The 13,563-nt window shown below is 44.2% G+C and overlaps 1 protein-coding gene across 2 annotated transcripts in view; it reads right to left on the minus strand.

The window, feature by feature from the left end:
* Nucleotides 1-13,563, minus strand: part of CARMIL1 (capping protein regulator and myosin 1 linker 1) — a 994,750-nt gene that overhangs the window by 164,210 nt on the left and 816,977 nt on the right. For both annotated transcript variants that reach the window (XM_086965173.1, XM_086965172.1), the window contains exon 29: nt 2,473-2,622. In XM_086965173.1, coding sequence (XP_086821299.1) covers nt 2,473-2,622 — 150 coding nt within the window. The remainder of the gene's footprint in view (nt 1-2,472; nt 2,623-13,563) is intronic.

Consider the following 13,563-nt stretch of genomic DNA (forward strand, 5'->3'; position numbering starts at 1 on the left):
AATCCATGTTCAATAGTGTGGAAAGAAAGGAAAGGACATTGGCTCACAGGGGTGGACATTAGATGCTCCTCCACTCTGTCACTTCGGGACAGAAGGATGCCAACATGGAGCTGCACTACACCATCTAGCGGCACGCAGGAGCATTACCAAGAACGCATTTAGATCCAGTCTGGCACCTAAGGATATTCTAATGGTGAATAATCTGTGGTCAGAAATAGCTTTTTACGAATGTACTAATTCCATTTTTGGAGTCCAAAAAGTTTTATCACTCTGAAAAAAGGACAAATGGATACTGAGTCATTATCTGGAAAGGTTATGCTGTAGGTTTCCCTTACAAATACTGAACTGGTATGCTGTGTGCTAGAAATGGGATTTCTGGTTGGCTAAGGCTTACGCCAAAGCCAGGCAGAAACCACCACTCTAGCCAGGGCAAGGGAGTTACATGCCAAAGATAACCCCTGCTCACCCACTTGGAAGCTTGGCACGAGCAGTCAGGCTTATTCCGGAGGCAATGTGTAAAGCATTTGCGCATGCACACAACAACAACATACCAGGCACACTACAAAAGGAACTCCACACAAGGTTATATAAAAATAGCCTTTGTATTCTCATAACACATTAGAATAGTAAACACAAAACATACACTGTGCCAACTGGCACTGGGCAATATTTACAAGGGATTATGTACACCTGACAGGGCCACATGGACCACTGTCAGAACCATCACAAACTGAACTTAGTAAAGGTAAATCAGAACATAAGCGTACAACCAGTAACCACTGGTAATCACCGTACTCCACCTCAACCTGTAACATGAATTACATTATGCACATTCACATCAGGCGCAAATTACATTCTGCGCCAATCTCACCAGCATAAACACAATATGCAATCTCCTCACTAGTCTAAACACATTCAGGAACTACCAGGGACATACATATCCCCAAAGCATTCCTATGGGAGGGCAGGCCAGTCTCACCACACATAAACAGAAAGCGCAAGCACTTTATTTACACTGGTTCACAGTAAAAAGTGCGCAGAGGCCTAAAATCACCAACACCAGGTTACAGAAACAGGCTAGGAGAACGCAAAAAGTTTCAGGGTGAACCTGCCACAAGGGCCACGTCCAACACTGTGAATCAATGTTCTGCACCCAAAATCCAGTAGCAAAACATTGAAAAGTTACAGAGATCTCTAAAGAGGTGGTGACCCATTCACAAAAGTAAAGGGATGCCCTTGGGACCCCTTCCTCTTTGCGAATTAAAAAAATGTTTGGAATAAGCAGTAGATTTTCTTTTTAAATGCTGCCCCCTTTCCAATAAGGAAAACGAGCTGCATTTCTTTAAAAACAAATAAATAAATAAATAAACAAACTTGACATGGCAGACTCATGACTCCAGAAGGCACCATCCCTGTGATGGCCTCCAATTGCAGTGAATTGCAATTTGCAGCCTACCTCATGAATATTCATGAAGCAGTTCAGATTGCAATCCACAACTAGTCGGAGTTTTACAAACCGGTGTGATAGTACATAGGACCGTTTGTAAATTCTCCGATGGTCACAAAATACTGTTTGTAATTTGCAACCAGTTATTCATGCACCTGGCCCTTTCTTTCTAGTACTCTAACTCACAACCGCTTTGGATGGTTTGATTATTATTTTATCCAGATCAGTGTTTTATTATTTATTTTTATTACAGGCACTTTATAATAAATGAATGCTACAAAAAATAACTTTTTCTGGACAAATGCTTAGTATCTCTGGGAGAAGCACTACCTCACTGTGTACGTTACTTGTCACACTCCTTCATGAGCTCTTTCATGTTCAAGCCTCAGACTGAGCAAGCCAGGAACGAAAAAAGGCAAGTGCATCATCTCCAATGGTTGGGTCACCTTGTTTCAGGGAAGTGTGGCTCAATGATTAGAGCGGCAGACCCTCATGTTGATGTCTAGCCCGGGACCAGGGTTCAATTCCCCGCCTCGGCGGGTCTTGGGCTCAAAATTCCACGGACCTGATAATTCTCGCCTCGGTGCCTATTCCAATCATGGAGTCCCACTCTGCAACTCTGGGCAATAGCTTGCTTAATCTCCACAACGGCCCCCACAACGCTAAGGATGCCTTGCCTCCACCTTGGGGGTGTCCAGGAGTGGACACCTCACAGGGAAAGCCAGGATGGGTTCCACAGCGGTATTCGTAGAAGCGCCTTCAGACCCTTGCGGGTGAGTAGTGTGCTATACAAGTATCAATTTAAATTTTTCAGTATCTAGGTGAGTACGAGTGATGCAGTAGCTGTTGTATAGAGAAAAGTCCTCCCTACTTTGTCTTCCATATTTAAAACCTTCAATGTCCCACATCTCTGATATGCAATAGCATTATTGGAAACCAGTTTGTAATTCAAGCAGCAGTTCAAAGCTTTTTAAAGGAGCAACAGTAAGCTTTGCTCTTCACCAATTCCTCAAATTGCCACTCACCATACAAGTGTCGAGATCTTCCAAACGCTCCATCTCGGTCAGATCTTCAATCGTGATGGTGGTGCGCTTCACAGGTCTGTCTTCTGCCGATTCAATTTCAAGGGACTCCTGATGTGGGAGAGGTTTGCCCCGCCTGGTCAGGTGGTCAGCCTAAAAAAATTGAACAAAATTAGAACAGAGGTTTCCTCAAAGGAATCAAATTTGTGTACAATGCCACACATCCACCATCCCAGCTCTGGTCTGCAATGTGGATCTATGCTTTTTATCAAAGACATTGTCATCTAAACTTAAATTCCTGTCATCAATAGATTAAGATGTAATTAGAGAATTAGTGTCCATTTTGTCCACGTTTCATATTAAAACCAAGTGCCAAGATATTTGTATACATGGAGATGTCAATTTCCTGAATTCACTTGAGAGAAAATTCAAAAATAAATACTTGACTTTGCTGCCATAAACATCTTAGGAGATTGATATTCTGTTCACTGCCCAACTGTAGGGACACCAGGGCACGAGTCGAGGGTACAAGTGGGTAGACTGCATCTACCCACTATTTTTGCAGGGTGGACGACGTATTCCCGGCCAAGAAGTTTGCCTCCAACTAAATAAGCTGAACTCGCCCTAATGTCATTTTCAGACACCAGGACACATTCAGCAGCGCCTACATGTTGTCTGCTTTCATTCCGAGCAGCAACGTGCACATGGGGAGGGATCTTATCAGATTCCAAGTGGACCCATACCTAAGGCCGAAGTTAAGGGGCCATCAGGCCTCCTTTTGTTGAAGTATCTTGGCTGAGAGCTATCTGGGGCCTTACACCTAAATGGAAACACAATAGAGGGTAGGCAAAGGCACACAGCTTGTTATTACTTCAAAAAGTACTTAAGAGAGGCATGCTTGAGACTTTATGAAGCCCTTCTACATTAGAAATTTGCATGCACTAAAAGAATGTCAGATGTGCTGGTTGGCCACAGTATTTACACAAATACCAATATAAATGCCACTATTTTGGTTTATTTCTTTTATAATGCTACTCATCCAGATTCAGGGTTTCAGGGCACTTTACATCACACCTACACATTGTACAATGACAATAAATCAAACTAGTGTTTAAATCGCTGTACAGGATGCACTACATAAAACTGTGAGGGTTACAATGTATAGTTGTCACACGTCCTTCATAGCTCTCAGTGCTATATTGGAAGGATTACAATCTATTTGCAAGTAACAAAATTATCTCTGTGTTAAAATCAGTAACCAACTTACCCAGCTACATATAATAAAAATCTGCCATCTGCATATTACATGATGTGCTTTGCAGGAGACATATTAACCCTCTATGGTACTTTGATTCGAAACTGAAAATAGATAGAACAGAGATCTCTCCAGCAAATGCATTTACCTCAGGAGTTATCTGGGCACACAAAGATCTCTACAGCAGGTGCCTCAACCCCATAAGATATTTAAAAATGCAAACTTAGCAAACAATTAAGCACAATAGATTTTTTTTGTTCAAATAACTTTATTGAAAATAATTTGACGTGACTAAACACAATATGCAGTGTAAATTATACATCGTTGCCTTCGAAGCTCATTACATACAAAACAAAGGAATCAGACTAATAATGTAAGAATGAGACAGAAAAATGCGGAAGAAATGAAATACATATGTCAACTAGGTACATAGTAGAAACTTATGGAACTATTAGGGAATCTAGGGTGGCTTAAGAACCTCCTGTTGAAGGGGATGTGGCGGTGAACATTGTTTAGCACTTGAATCAATAAAGATTGTGACAGGTGACCATAAGTCAGCACATTTGATGGCCATGCGAATAGGAAGCAGAATAGATTTAAGGCCATTTTTCTCCTTGTTGCCAATGTTTTTCTGGCAGAATATCCCCCCAAAAAATCTATAAGTTGAGGTCCAGATTTTGCGTTGGGGTTGCATCACTTTTTTTGGCACAACACCGACGCTAAATCTAATTTGCTAAATTCTCATAATTCACTCAAATGTACTCATGATAGCCCTGCTAAACATATGTGTGAGGTCTTAAGTTCTGATGTCACTTCTTGTGAAGTCACTTCCTGGGAGGTCATGGGTTGTGATGTTGTCACATTCTCCGAAGCCATGTGTGATGTCATGCACTGTGATGTCACACGCTGTGATGTCACGCCCCATGATGTCACTTGCATACAGCCTAACTTGGTTAGTCCCCCGCTTCTTTTTTTAGGACTTATGTCCTGAGCGACACCAGATCAACTAAAGAGCGTTGTGATGTACTGTATTAATTGGGTGCACCTACAGCAATCTCAGTAGGTGCTTTTTTTAAACAAATGTTGTAAAGAGGTTTTATTCTAATGTTGTCACCTTAAAATTACGACGACTTTGCTTTTATTATTAAACACCTGATGATTTGTTGTGATTTTATATATTTATAAGGACATGGTGAACAGTACAATACACTAAAATTGATTGAGTACATTGATTCTATTCATTCTACAGCTCTAATTAAACTTTAATTTTGTACAAGATTATTTAAGAACTGTCTCCGACGTCCAGTTTTTTTTCCTCTGGCCAGAGAGAGCTGTGTTATTGAAAAGAGGAGTGAACCCCCCTCCTTCTCTCCCATTTACACCTTCCGCAGGAGGGAGATTGGTTTGTACTATTGTTGCTGGCACTCAACAGAGCGAGAAGCATCTGTCCTTTCCCATTATGGAGCCAATCTTTCAAAAGCATAGTTTACCCAGGCGCTCCATATTCTGGTGTGTTAGTAAACAAGAAGAATCAATTCATTGATGCTAACAGCGCGACACCCCTGAAGCAGTCACTGCATTCTCACCTCTCTGAGCCAGCTGAGTTCATTCTAAGGCATAGACTATAGAGGCGGAGCCTGTTCTGTCTGCCCTGAAAGCCACTGCACAACCCAGGCACCGCCAACCTGTGGAAAATGGAAATGAGTCAATGGGACATCAGTGGGTCTGTAGTCTTTACTCTTGTCTGTCTCACTGGAACCTTCTGCTTCCTGTGTCCCCTGTTTGCCTCTAATCCTTGGCGCTATGTTTTTTATATGATGGGTGTTTGTCACTGTTTACAAAAAAATGCGTATTTAAGAAAATCAAAGAGATGAACGCCTGGGATGCACAGCTAATGCCCCTTAGGGGGTGTAATTGGAGAGGGAATTTCTCTAAGGTGGTAATGGAATGAAGATTCTTCCTAAACGCAGAGGCGGGCAGTCCATATCTGACAAACCTGTGGTGTTGCATTAGAAGAGTCGCCAGTTTCTAGAGGTAAAAAAACAAGCATAAAAGCGGACTGGGAGGTGAAGAGTATTTGTATGGATTCGAAAGACGGAAGATGCTTGCGACGGGTCTCCGGCCACCCTGATTAATGACAATTTAATAGAATTTAGATCAGCCATACGCTGTGCCAGCATATGAGGCTTATTGGCCTTGGCCTGGAAAAGGGTAACAATTCTGAAGGCCTTAAAGCACACGTTTGGAAAAGTTAATACAATCCAATAAGAGTATAAGGAGATGTATTTCCTTACTCTCACTTTAATCCCTCTTTTAAACAAGCTACCCCATTTCAGGCTTTACGAAACTGCAAGGCAGACGTGTTATTGTTTTTATATCTATATGACTATATGAGTGTTTCTTAAAAAGTGGGAGACTTGCAGGTTACAGCAGTCATTGGGCTACACGGACATTACACCCTCATCCATTTTCCTCATTCCTACATCATAAGGTAAGCCTCATTGAACAGAGTTTCCTTCCCTACCCCTAGATCAACTCTTTGAAGCAACATTTGCACCCCAGCCTCCTACATATGTTCCACCTACCAGGGACCACAACTTAAGTACCAATGGAATAACTCATGTGTTTTCTGTATCATTAAAATGGCACTCCCTCCTCCAGCTGAATCTGTTACCCCATTTCAAAGCCATTCTGGAAAAATCTCTGGCCGTGGCACTCCATTGGCTGCAGTTGCAGGACAGAATGGCTACCTGCCTTCTGGTTGTTCTCTGGGCTCACTTCCCCTTACAGCTCCTTTCCTTTCATCTCCTGGGGTCTTGCAGCTCTTCTCCAGAAGACTTTGAGACTGTGATTCCTGTTTTCTATACTACGAACTCCAGTGATGGTTGGTTTCACAAAACCTAGTAAGGAACATTCTCCTCTTCCTGGGGTTGAGGGCAGGGGGTGGGGGGGGGGTACTCCTTCCCTAGTTTGAAAATGTATGCTAATAGGTGCTGGTGGCAACTTGTGGGCAGCGTCGCAATCATGGTTTGTGGTTTCCATGGAAGTCAGGGAATTTGTCCAACTGGAGTCAACTTGCTGCAGTAAGTCAGCTCTTTTGTCCATTGGTCAGGCTAGTCAGGTTTGGACTAGCAACAAAGTGGTCCATGGGTATGTCAACCACATGGGGACCAGGATTCCAGGGTTATCTGAGTGGATCTGAATATCCTCTCCCTTACTGCTATGTCTCTGCGAAGGAGCATTGTTATGCAGATCATCTGAGCTGGACCTGCCCCTCTTCTACCTCCCTACAGAAGTGTCCAGGCCTGGTCATGCAGTCATGGACTAGTTCAACTATCTGTGTTTAGAACTGTTCATAATGGAAAATAATGCTTTTCTTTATCAGTCTTTTGTATGCCTGCTTTCCTTCCGACCCTGCTCTTTTCCAGAGTTCTTGGAGAGATCAAGGATGCCTGGGTAGAAAATGCTTGTGATGTCACATTGCAGGCCCACAGCAGGTTATTTTTGCTCTTCCATTGGCTGTTAACAATTCCCTATGGCCGTTTCTGACAAGCATTGCAGTTCTGTCAACTCTTCTAGTCCACACTGCACCTCTGTTTGAGGGTCTTGGGCTTCAGAGGTTAGATCTGCAGGCTCTGGGTTGCACCCAAGAAGTGGCGCTCTGCAACCAACAGTCAAGGTGTCCTGTCATCCTCAAGGCACAGGCTCTTCACTGGAAGAACTTTGAGGCCTGGTGCTCCACCTAGGTGTCTGTGCCTCTTCTTGCAAGCCTGGTATGTTCCTATGTGATGGCTATCTGTTGGATGCTGCAGTCAATGGGTGGCCATGCATGCATTCAGGGGATCAGAGTTCCAGTGATTTGAGAGGGATCTCATGGCTCTTGAATTGTTTCCACTTTTTATTCCTGTGGCTTATTGCCAAGATAAAGTCTTGGGTTTGCCCTTGTCTTTCAGGCCTTCCAGGGTAGTCAATTTGTGCCCTTGGAATCTGTTGAATCTGAGGTTCTAATGAAAAAAGAGGCACGTTTAGTGGCTATTCCTGCTGAGCGGTACCTTGGCAAAATTGGTGATTTGCTTTTCTATGAGTATACTTTTTCCTGACTAGATAGACTTCCATCTAGATGCAGAATTTCTTTCGAAGGTTTCTTTTGCATTGCAATGTTCTCAGGGCTTGGTGCCACCAGCATTGTTTCCTTCTCCTTCTTCAGCTGGAGTCGTGAACTTGAATCCCGTTGATGTTTGCAGGACACTTTCTCACTATCTGACAAGGAAGGTTTACTTCTGACAAATATTTATTTGTTGCAATTGGTCTTGAAGTAAAGGATCCGCTATATTCCACTGCCACTATGAGTCACTGGATACAATTGGTCATTTTATAGTAGTGCCAGACTTCTGCGCCAGTGCTTCTCAGAAATGACCAGAGATGGACCGCACAGCGGACTTCAGAAGGGCTTCAAAAATTACCAGAGATGGACCGCACAGCGGACTTCAGAAGGGCTTCAATGAAGGGCATTTGCAATGCTGCCGCCTGTGCTTTGTAACACACCATCATGATCCAATAAAGGCTGCAGGTGGGCAGTGGTCTCTCCACGGAGATTGGTTTTTACCTTGCAGATTGTTTTTTATTGCTGCTTCCATAGTTCATTAAGGGTTTTCATGTCATGAAAATCTGCAGTTTGTTTAAGCCTGTCTATCCTTTTGTTCTTTTTCATCCTGTCTGTGGTTGGGGTTCACTGCTTTGGTAAATATTCATGATATAAAGATTGGGATGAGGACAACAGGCAAAAAGGTAATGCCTCAATTACTTATTAGTAGAACAAGTTACTTATCTTTGGAAATGCTCTTTTTGTTAGCTACTCTATCTAATGAAGTTTTTTCACACAGGCACCAGTCTAGATCCGGAGATTTTTGACAGCATGGCTTCTGCATGCCAGTCGTTAACGTTGTTCATCCCACCCCGGAGTGACACTGGAGCCAAATATAAGTGCCACCCCTTTGCGTGGCCATCGTTTTATTTCTTGAATCAGTCCTTGCCACCGAATGGGAGGTGGATGGGCAGTGAAGAATCTGCAGTTAGGTCGAGTATCCACCAGACGGAAAATGTTACGTACCCAGTAGGCATTTATTTGTGGCATGTAGTGCTATAGATTCACATGCTTACCATAATCCCACCATCTAGTGTTGGGCTTAGATGTGTGCAAGTTCTTTTTCTTCAAAGAAAGTATTTCAAGTCATGAGGTATAGTGGCTCCTCCTCTTGCTGGTAATACACATGGTCCATTGTTAGTATGTTTTCCCACTAGGCAGGGGAGGATGGGTGTGTAGGATAGGGTAGTATAGTGAGATGAGTATGCAAAAGTAATGTATGTGACTCTAGGACACTACATGCCACGAACAGATGCTTACTGGGTAAGTACAATTTTCCATTTGAGGCATGTGTGGCTGTAGGTACGCATGCTTAGCATTGACTGTAAAACAGTCCTCCTCTGTAAGTGGTGGCTAACCTGTGGGAGTTGCAATTGTTTGAACTAGTGTAAGTAGAACCGTGTGGCCCACATACGCTTGCTAACAGTCTAGCACAACTACACAGTAATGTTTTGTAAAGGTATGCAGTGTAGAACACGTAGCTGCTTTACTTATAGGTATATTTTCTAGGAAGGCCAATGAAGCTGCTTTTTTTGCAAGTGGAGTGAGCTCTTGAAAGGATAGGTAGAGTTCTTTTAACTTTAGGTTAGCATGTTTGGATGCATTTGACAATCTAACTTGAAATGCATGATTTAGAAATGGCCCTTCCATTTTGTGGTTTTGAAAATGTAACAAAGAGTTGTTGTGTTTTTCTAAATGATTTGGATCAATAAATATAGTATTTGAGAGCTTGTTTTACATCTAAGGTGTGTAAAGGATGAGAAAAAAATATGGGCAATTCGATAGGCTGATCTAGGTGAAACAGAGACACCACTTTTGGAAGAAATTTAGGATTGGTAACCAGTACCACCATATCCTTATGTAATTGGAAGAAGGGTTCTTGTAAAGTGTATGCCTGAAGCTCACTGATAAGTCTGTGTGAAGAGATAGCAACAAAGAATGTTACTGTGATACGGTCCCGCTATCATCCCTGCCAGGAATGGGCCCTCTCAAGCACATACCGCTATCTTGTTCGCTAGGTGGAAGCCCCCTCGAATGTTTTTCTGAGTCGAGAAGGAGTCCCGGAACAGTAACCATGACTAGCAGACCCCTGCCCCTCTCTGTTTTGCAGGAACCAATCGGAAGCCAACATCAACAGGAAGCACTTCCCTCTGGCCCCGGAAGTCCCACCCCGTGGCAGAGCCAGAACAAGTGAAAAGCGAACGCGGAGAACAGAACGCCGTCGGAGCATCGTGGCAGGACACTCGGACTGGAGCGAAAGAACGAGAGCAGGCGAACGACAACGAAGACCTGTGGACCGAAGATTGGTGGAGTCCTCAGGAGGTGGCTGAAGAGCCGCCGCAACTCACTGGAGAGTTGCGGCGGACCGTGTGAGTACCCTGTACATACCCCTTTAGAGCTCGCTAGGGGCTCACTGTGTATATACTGTAGATAACTCCGCAAGGCACGAGTGACGCGTTACCTGCACTGTAAATCTTGAACAGCACCTTCACTGTGTAAAAAGCCCTGCCCGCTCACGAACCTACTAGACACTCTTACTTCGTACCGTTCCTTTTCTCTCCAACCCCAATACCTCCCTTCCTCACAATCGCCTTTTCATCCCTCACTACCCGGGTGACGGTGAAAAGATACAGTTCCTCCTTAAAACCCAAACCGAACTAACGGTCCCCTTTTCTTTTCTCTTATTGCCCTCCGAGGAACCTCCCCGACAGCGGACCCGTCGCTGGACTCCTGAGATCGCAAGATGGACCCAAGACCCGAAGAAGACCCGGACATATTCCCCTTGGAACCCTTTTCGTGTGACTTGTTTTTCTACCTTGTGTGAAATAAAACACCAGCATAGCCCACTGTATAGGGCCTTCTTGCCTGCTTTTCCAGCCTGCAGCCCGCCCACAATCACAGTTACCTTCCAGGATAATAAATGGAAGCGGCAGGAGTGGAGGGGCTCGAAGGGAGAGCCTATTAAACTTGTTAACACAATATTGAGATTCCAAGTGGGAGCTGGTGGTATCCTAGGATAAATTAGTATTTTGAGTCCCTTCAGAAAGGCTTTAATGACTGGAATCCTGAATAGTGAAGTGTGTCTATTTTGTAGGTATCCGGCCACTGCCCCAAGGTGTAGCCTTAAAGAAATAAAAGTAAGACGGAGGTATGTAAATGAAATAAATACCAATGGCTTAAACATTGGCCTTTAGAGAATCAATGAGTTTGTAATGACAACAGTGAACACATATTTTCCATTTTGAAACTTAACAGGCCTGAGTGGTGGGCCCGAGTTCTTCTTTGAGAATGACCATGCAAGGTTGTGGTAGATTTAAATAACTAAACTCTAGGACCTCAGGAGCCAGATTGCAAGGTAGAGGGATCTGTGGTTTGGGGAGCCTGTCTTCTCCGTGGATCTGCTTGATAGTTCTAGGAGTGTGGTGAACCATGGTCGTCGAGCCCATGTGGGAGCCATCAGGATGAGGGCAAGGGATGCCTTCCAAAGTTTGTAAACCACAAACAGGTGTATTGGGAAAGGAGGAAAAGCGTAAGCAAATATCCCGGAACAACTCATCCAAAGTGCGCTGCCCCTGAACTGTGGGAACCTGGAGGCAAAGTTTGAGCATTTGGCATTTTCTGATGTGGTGAATAGGTCTATGTCTGGGTGACACCAAACCTGGAAGAATAGGAGGACTTGGGAGGGTTGAGATCCCACTTGTGAACTAGTTACGCCTCCTGCTGAGGAGATCTGCAAAGCGATTGTCTATTGTGGGAGACACTCCGCTAACAGGTGAATGGTGTATCGGACAGCCCACCTCCAGATGTTATGGGCTAGATGAGAGAGCTGAGGAGACTGGTGCAATCCCTGCTTTTGCAAATAATAGATAGCAGTCATGTTTTCTGTTTTGATCAGGTCTACCTTGCAAATTCGGTGGGGAGGGAAAGCTTTGAGCACTAGATGAACAGCTAGCAGCTCTAGGTGATTAATATGGAGATGTGTTTGGCTCATTGTCCAGTGTCCTTGAACAGTCAGACTTTGTGAATGCGCTCCCTAGCCCATAAGGGAGGTGTCCGTTGTTATGGTTCCTCGGCAGGACTGGGTGGAGGAAAGGCCTTCCTTTTAAAAGATTGTTGGTATTCCACCACTGCAGAGAGTGACAAGCTTGATGGCTGACCAACAACAGATCATACAATCAACCATCCACTTGAGTCCATTGATGAGCTAAGCACCCCTGCAATGGACACATGCTGAGTCTGGTATGAGGTACTCTGGCTACGCATGAAGGCATGGTGCCAAGTAGACACAGAGCAGCTCTCACTTTTACCTGCTGATGAGGTTGGACTGGGGAATGAGCGACTGGAAGGGTTTAATCCGGGCGGCATTGGGGTAAACTATCCCCACTTCTGAGTTGAGGATGGCGCCTGGGTAAGACTGTACTTGAAGGGGTTGAAGGTCGAATTTGACTGCACTGATGGTGAAACCTAGTTGATGAAGTAGATTTATGGTGGTCTGAGTTTGTTGGAAGACCATTTGATGTGTTGTGCTCTTGATGAGCCAATTGTCTAAATATGGGGAAACGTTTGTGTTTTTCCTTCATAGGTGAACAGGCTCTACTGTGAATCATTTGGTATAAACCCATAAACCCTGTGGGCTGTAGTGACACCACAGGGGAGCACCTTTACTTGGAAGTGTTGCCTGTTCATTATGAACCTGAGGTATCAGCAATGCGGTGGGTGAATAGGAATGTGGAAGAAGGCATCTTTCAGGTTGATTGCAGCCATGAAGTCTCCTTGGAATCGTAACGGAGTGACATCTTGAAGAGTAACCATGTGGACGTGATTTGAGAGAATGTATTCATTTAGGGGTCTGAGGTCCAAGATTGGCATTAAAAACCCACCCTTTTTAGAAAATAGAGTGAATAGACCCATGGCCCTGCTGGTGTAATGGCACAGGTTCTATGGTGTGCCTGAATTTCATCTCTGAGCAACTGATGATGTTCTGTTAACAGTTTGTGTTCGCAGGATGGAATGTTTGGAGGTATGGAAGGGAGTTCCAGACAATAACCATGTTGGATAATATCCAACATCCATTGGTCAGAGGTGATGTTCCACCAAGTGGGAAAGAACTCTTGTAGTAGACCTCTGACAGGTGTTGTGTGGTCAGGGGGAATGGCTGGCAAGGCAAGGTTTAGTGGAGGTGGAGGTGGCGGCGGCGGAGAGTTTGATGAAACCGCCCTAGCCTTTACCTCTGGAATTATTGCCCCAGTAGGAGGCCCTGTAGTATCCTCTAGGAGAGGATTGTCTGGGTTCGCTGGTAGGAGGTGGAGGTGATTGTGGACCCTCCACGATAAGAGGAACTGTGAAAAGAGCCACATTGCAATGTTGTTTGCAATGCCCCCATGGATCATTATCCTTTTTTATTTTTTCTAGTTCGGATTCCACTTGAATCTGGAAGATGGGCCATCATGGTGCTAAGTGCATCAGACCAGTAAGGCCTGCACTTTGTTCTATTTCTCAGACTTCCTGAAGACCCCTCCTTTCATATCACTGACTAGCCCAGCAAGACCACTCAAAGGATGTGAAGGTATATTGCGCTACATATCTGGAAAAAAATGTGACATGGAGTCTTGGACTCCTGAAAAAGAATGTCACACCGCAGTTAAAGAGAGAGCAGGTCAATTTTGAGAAAAACTGGGGTTAGTGGGTAACAGTC

The sequence above is a fragment of the Lissotriton vulgaris genome, chromosome 4_1 (assembly GCF_964263255.1).
Source record: "Lissotriton vulgaris chromosome 4_1, aLisVul1.2, whole genome shotgun sequence".
In the NCBI taxonomy this organism is placed as follows: Eukaryota; Metazoa; Chordata; class Amphibia; order Caudata; family Salamandridae; genus Lissotriton; species Lissotriton vulgaris.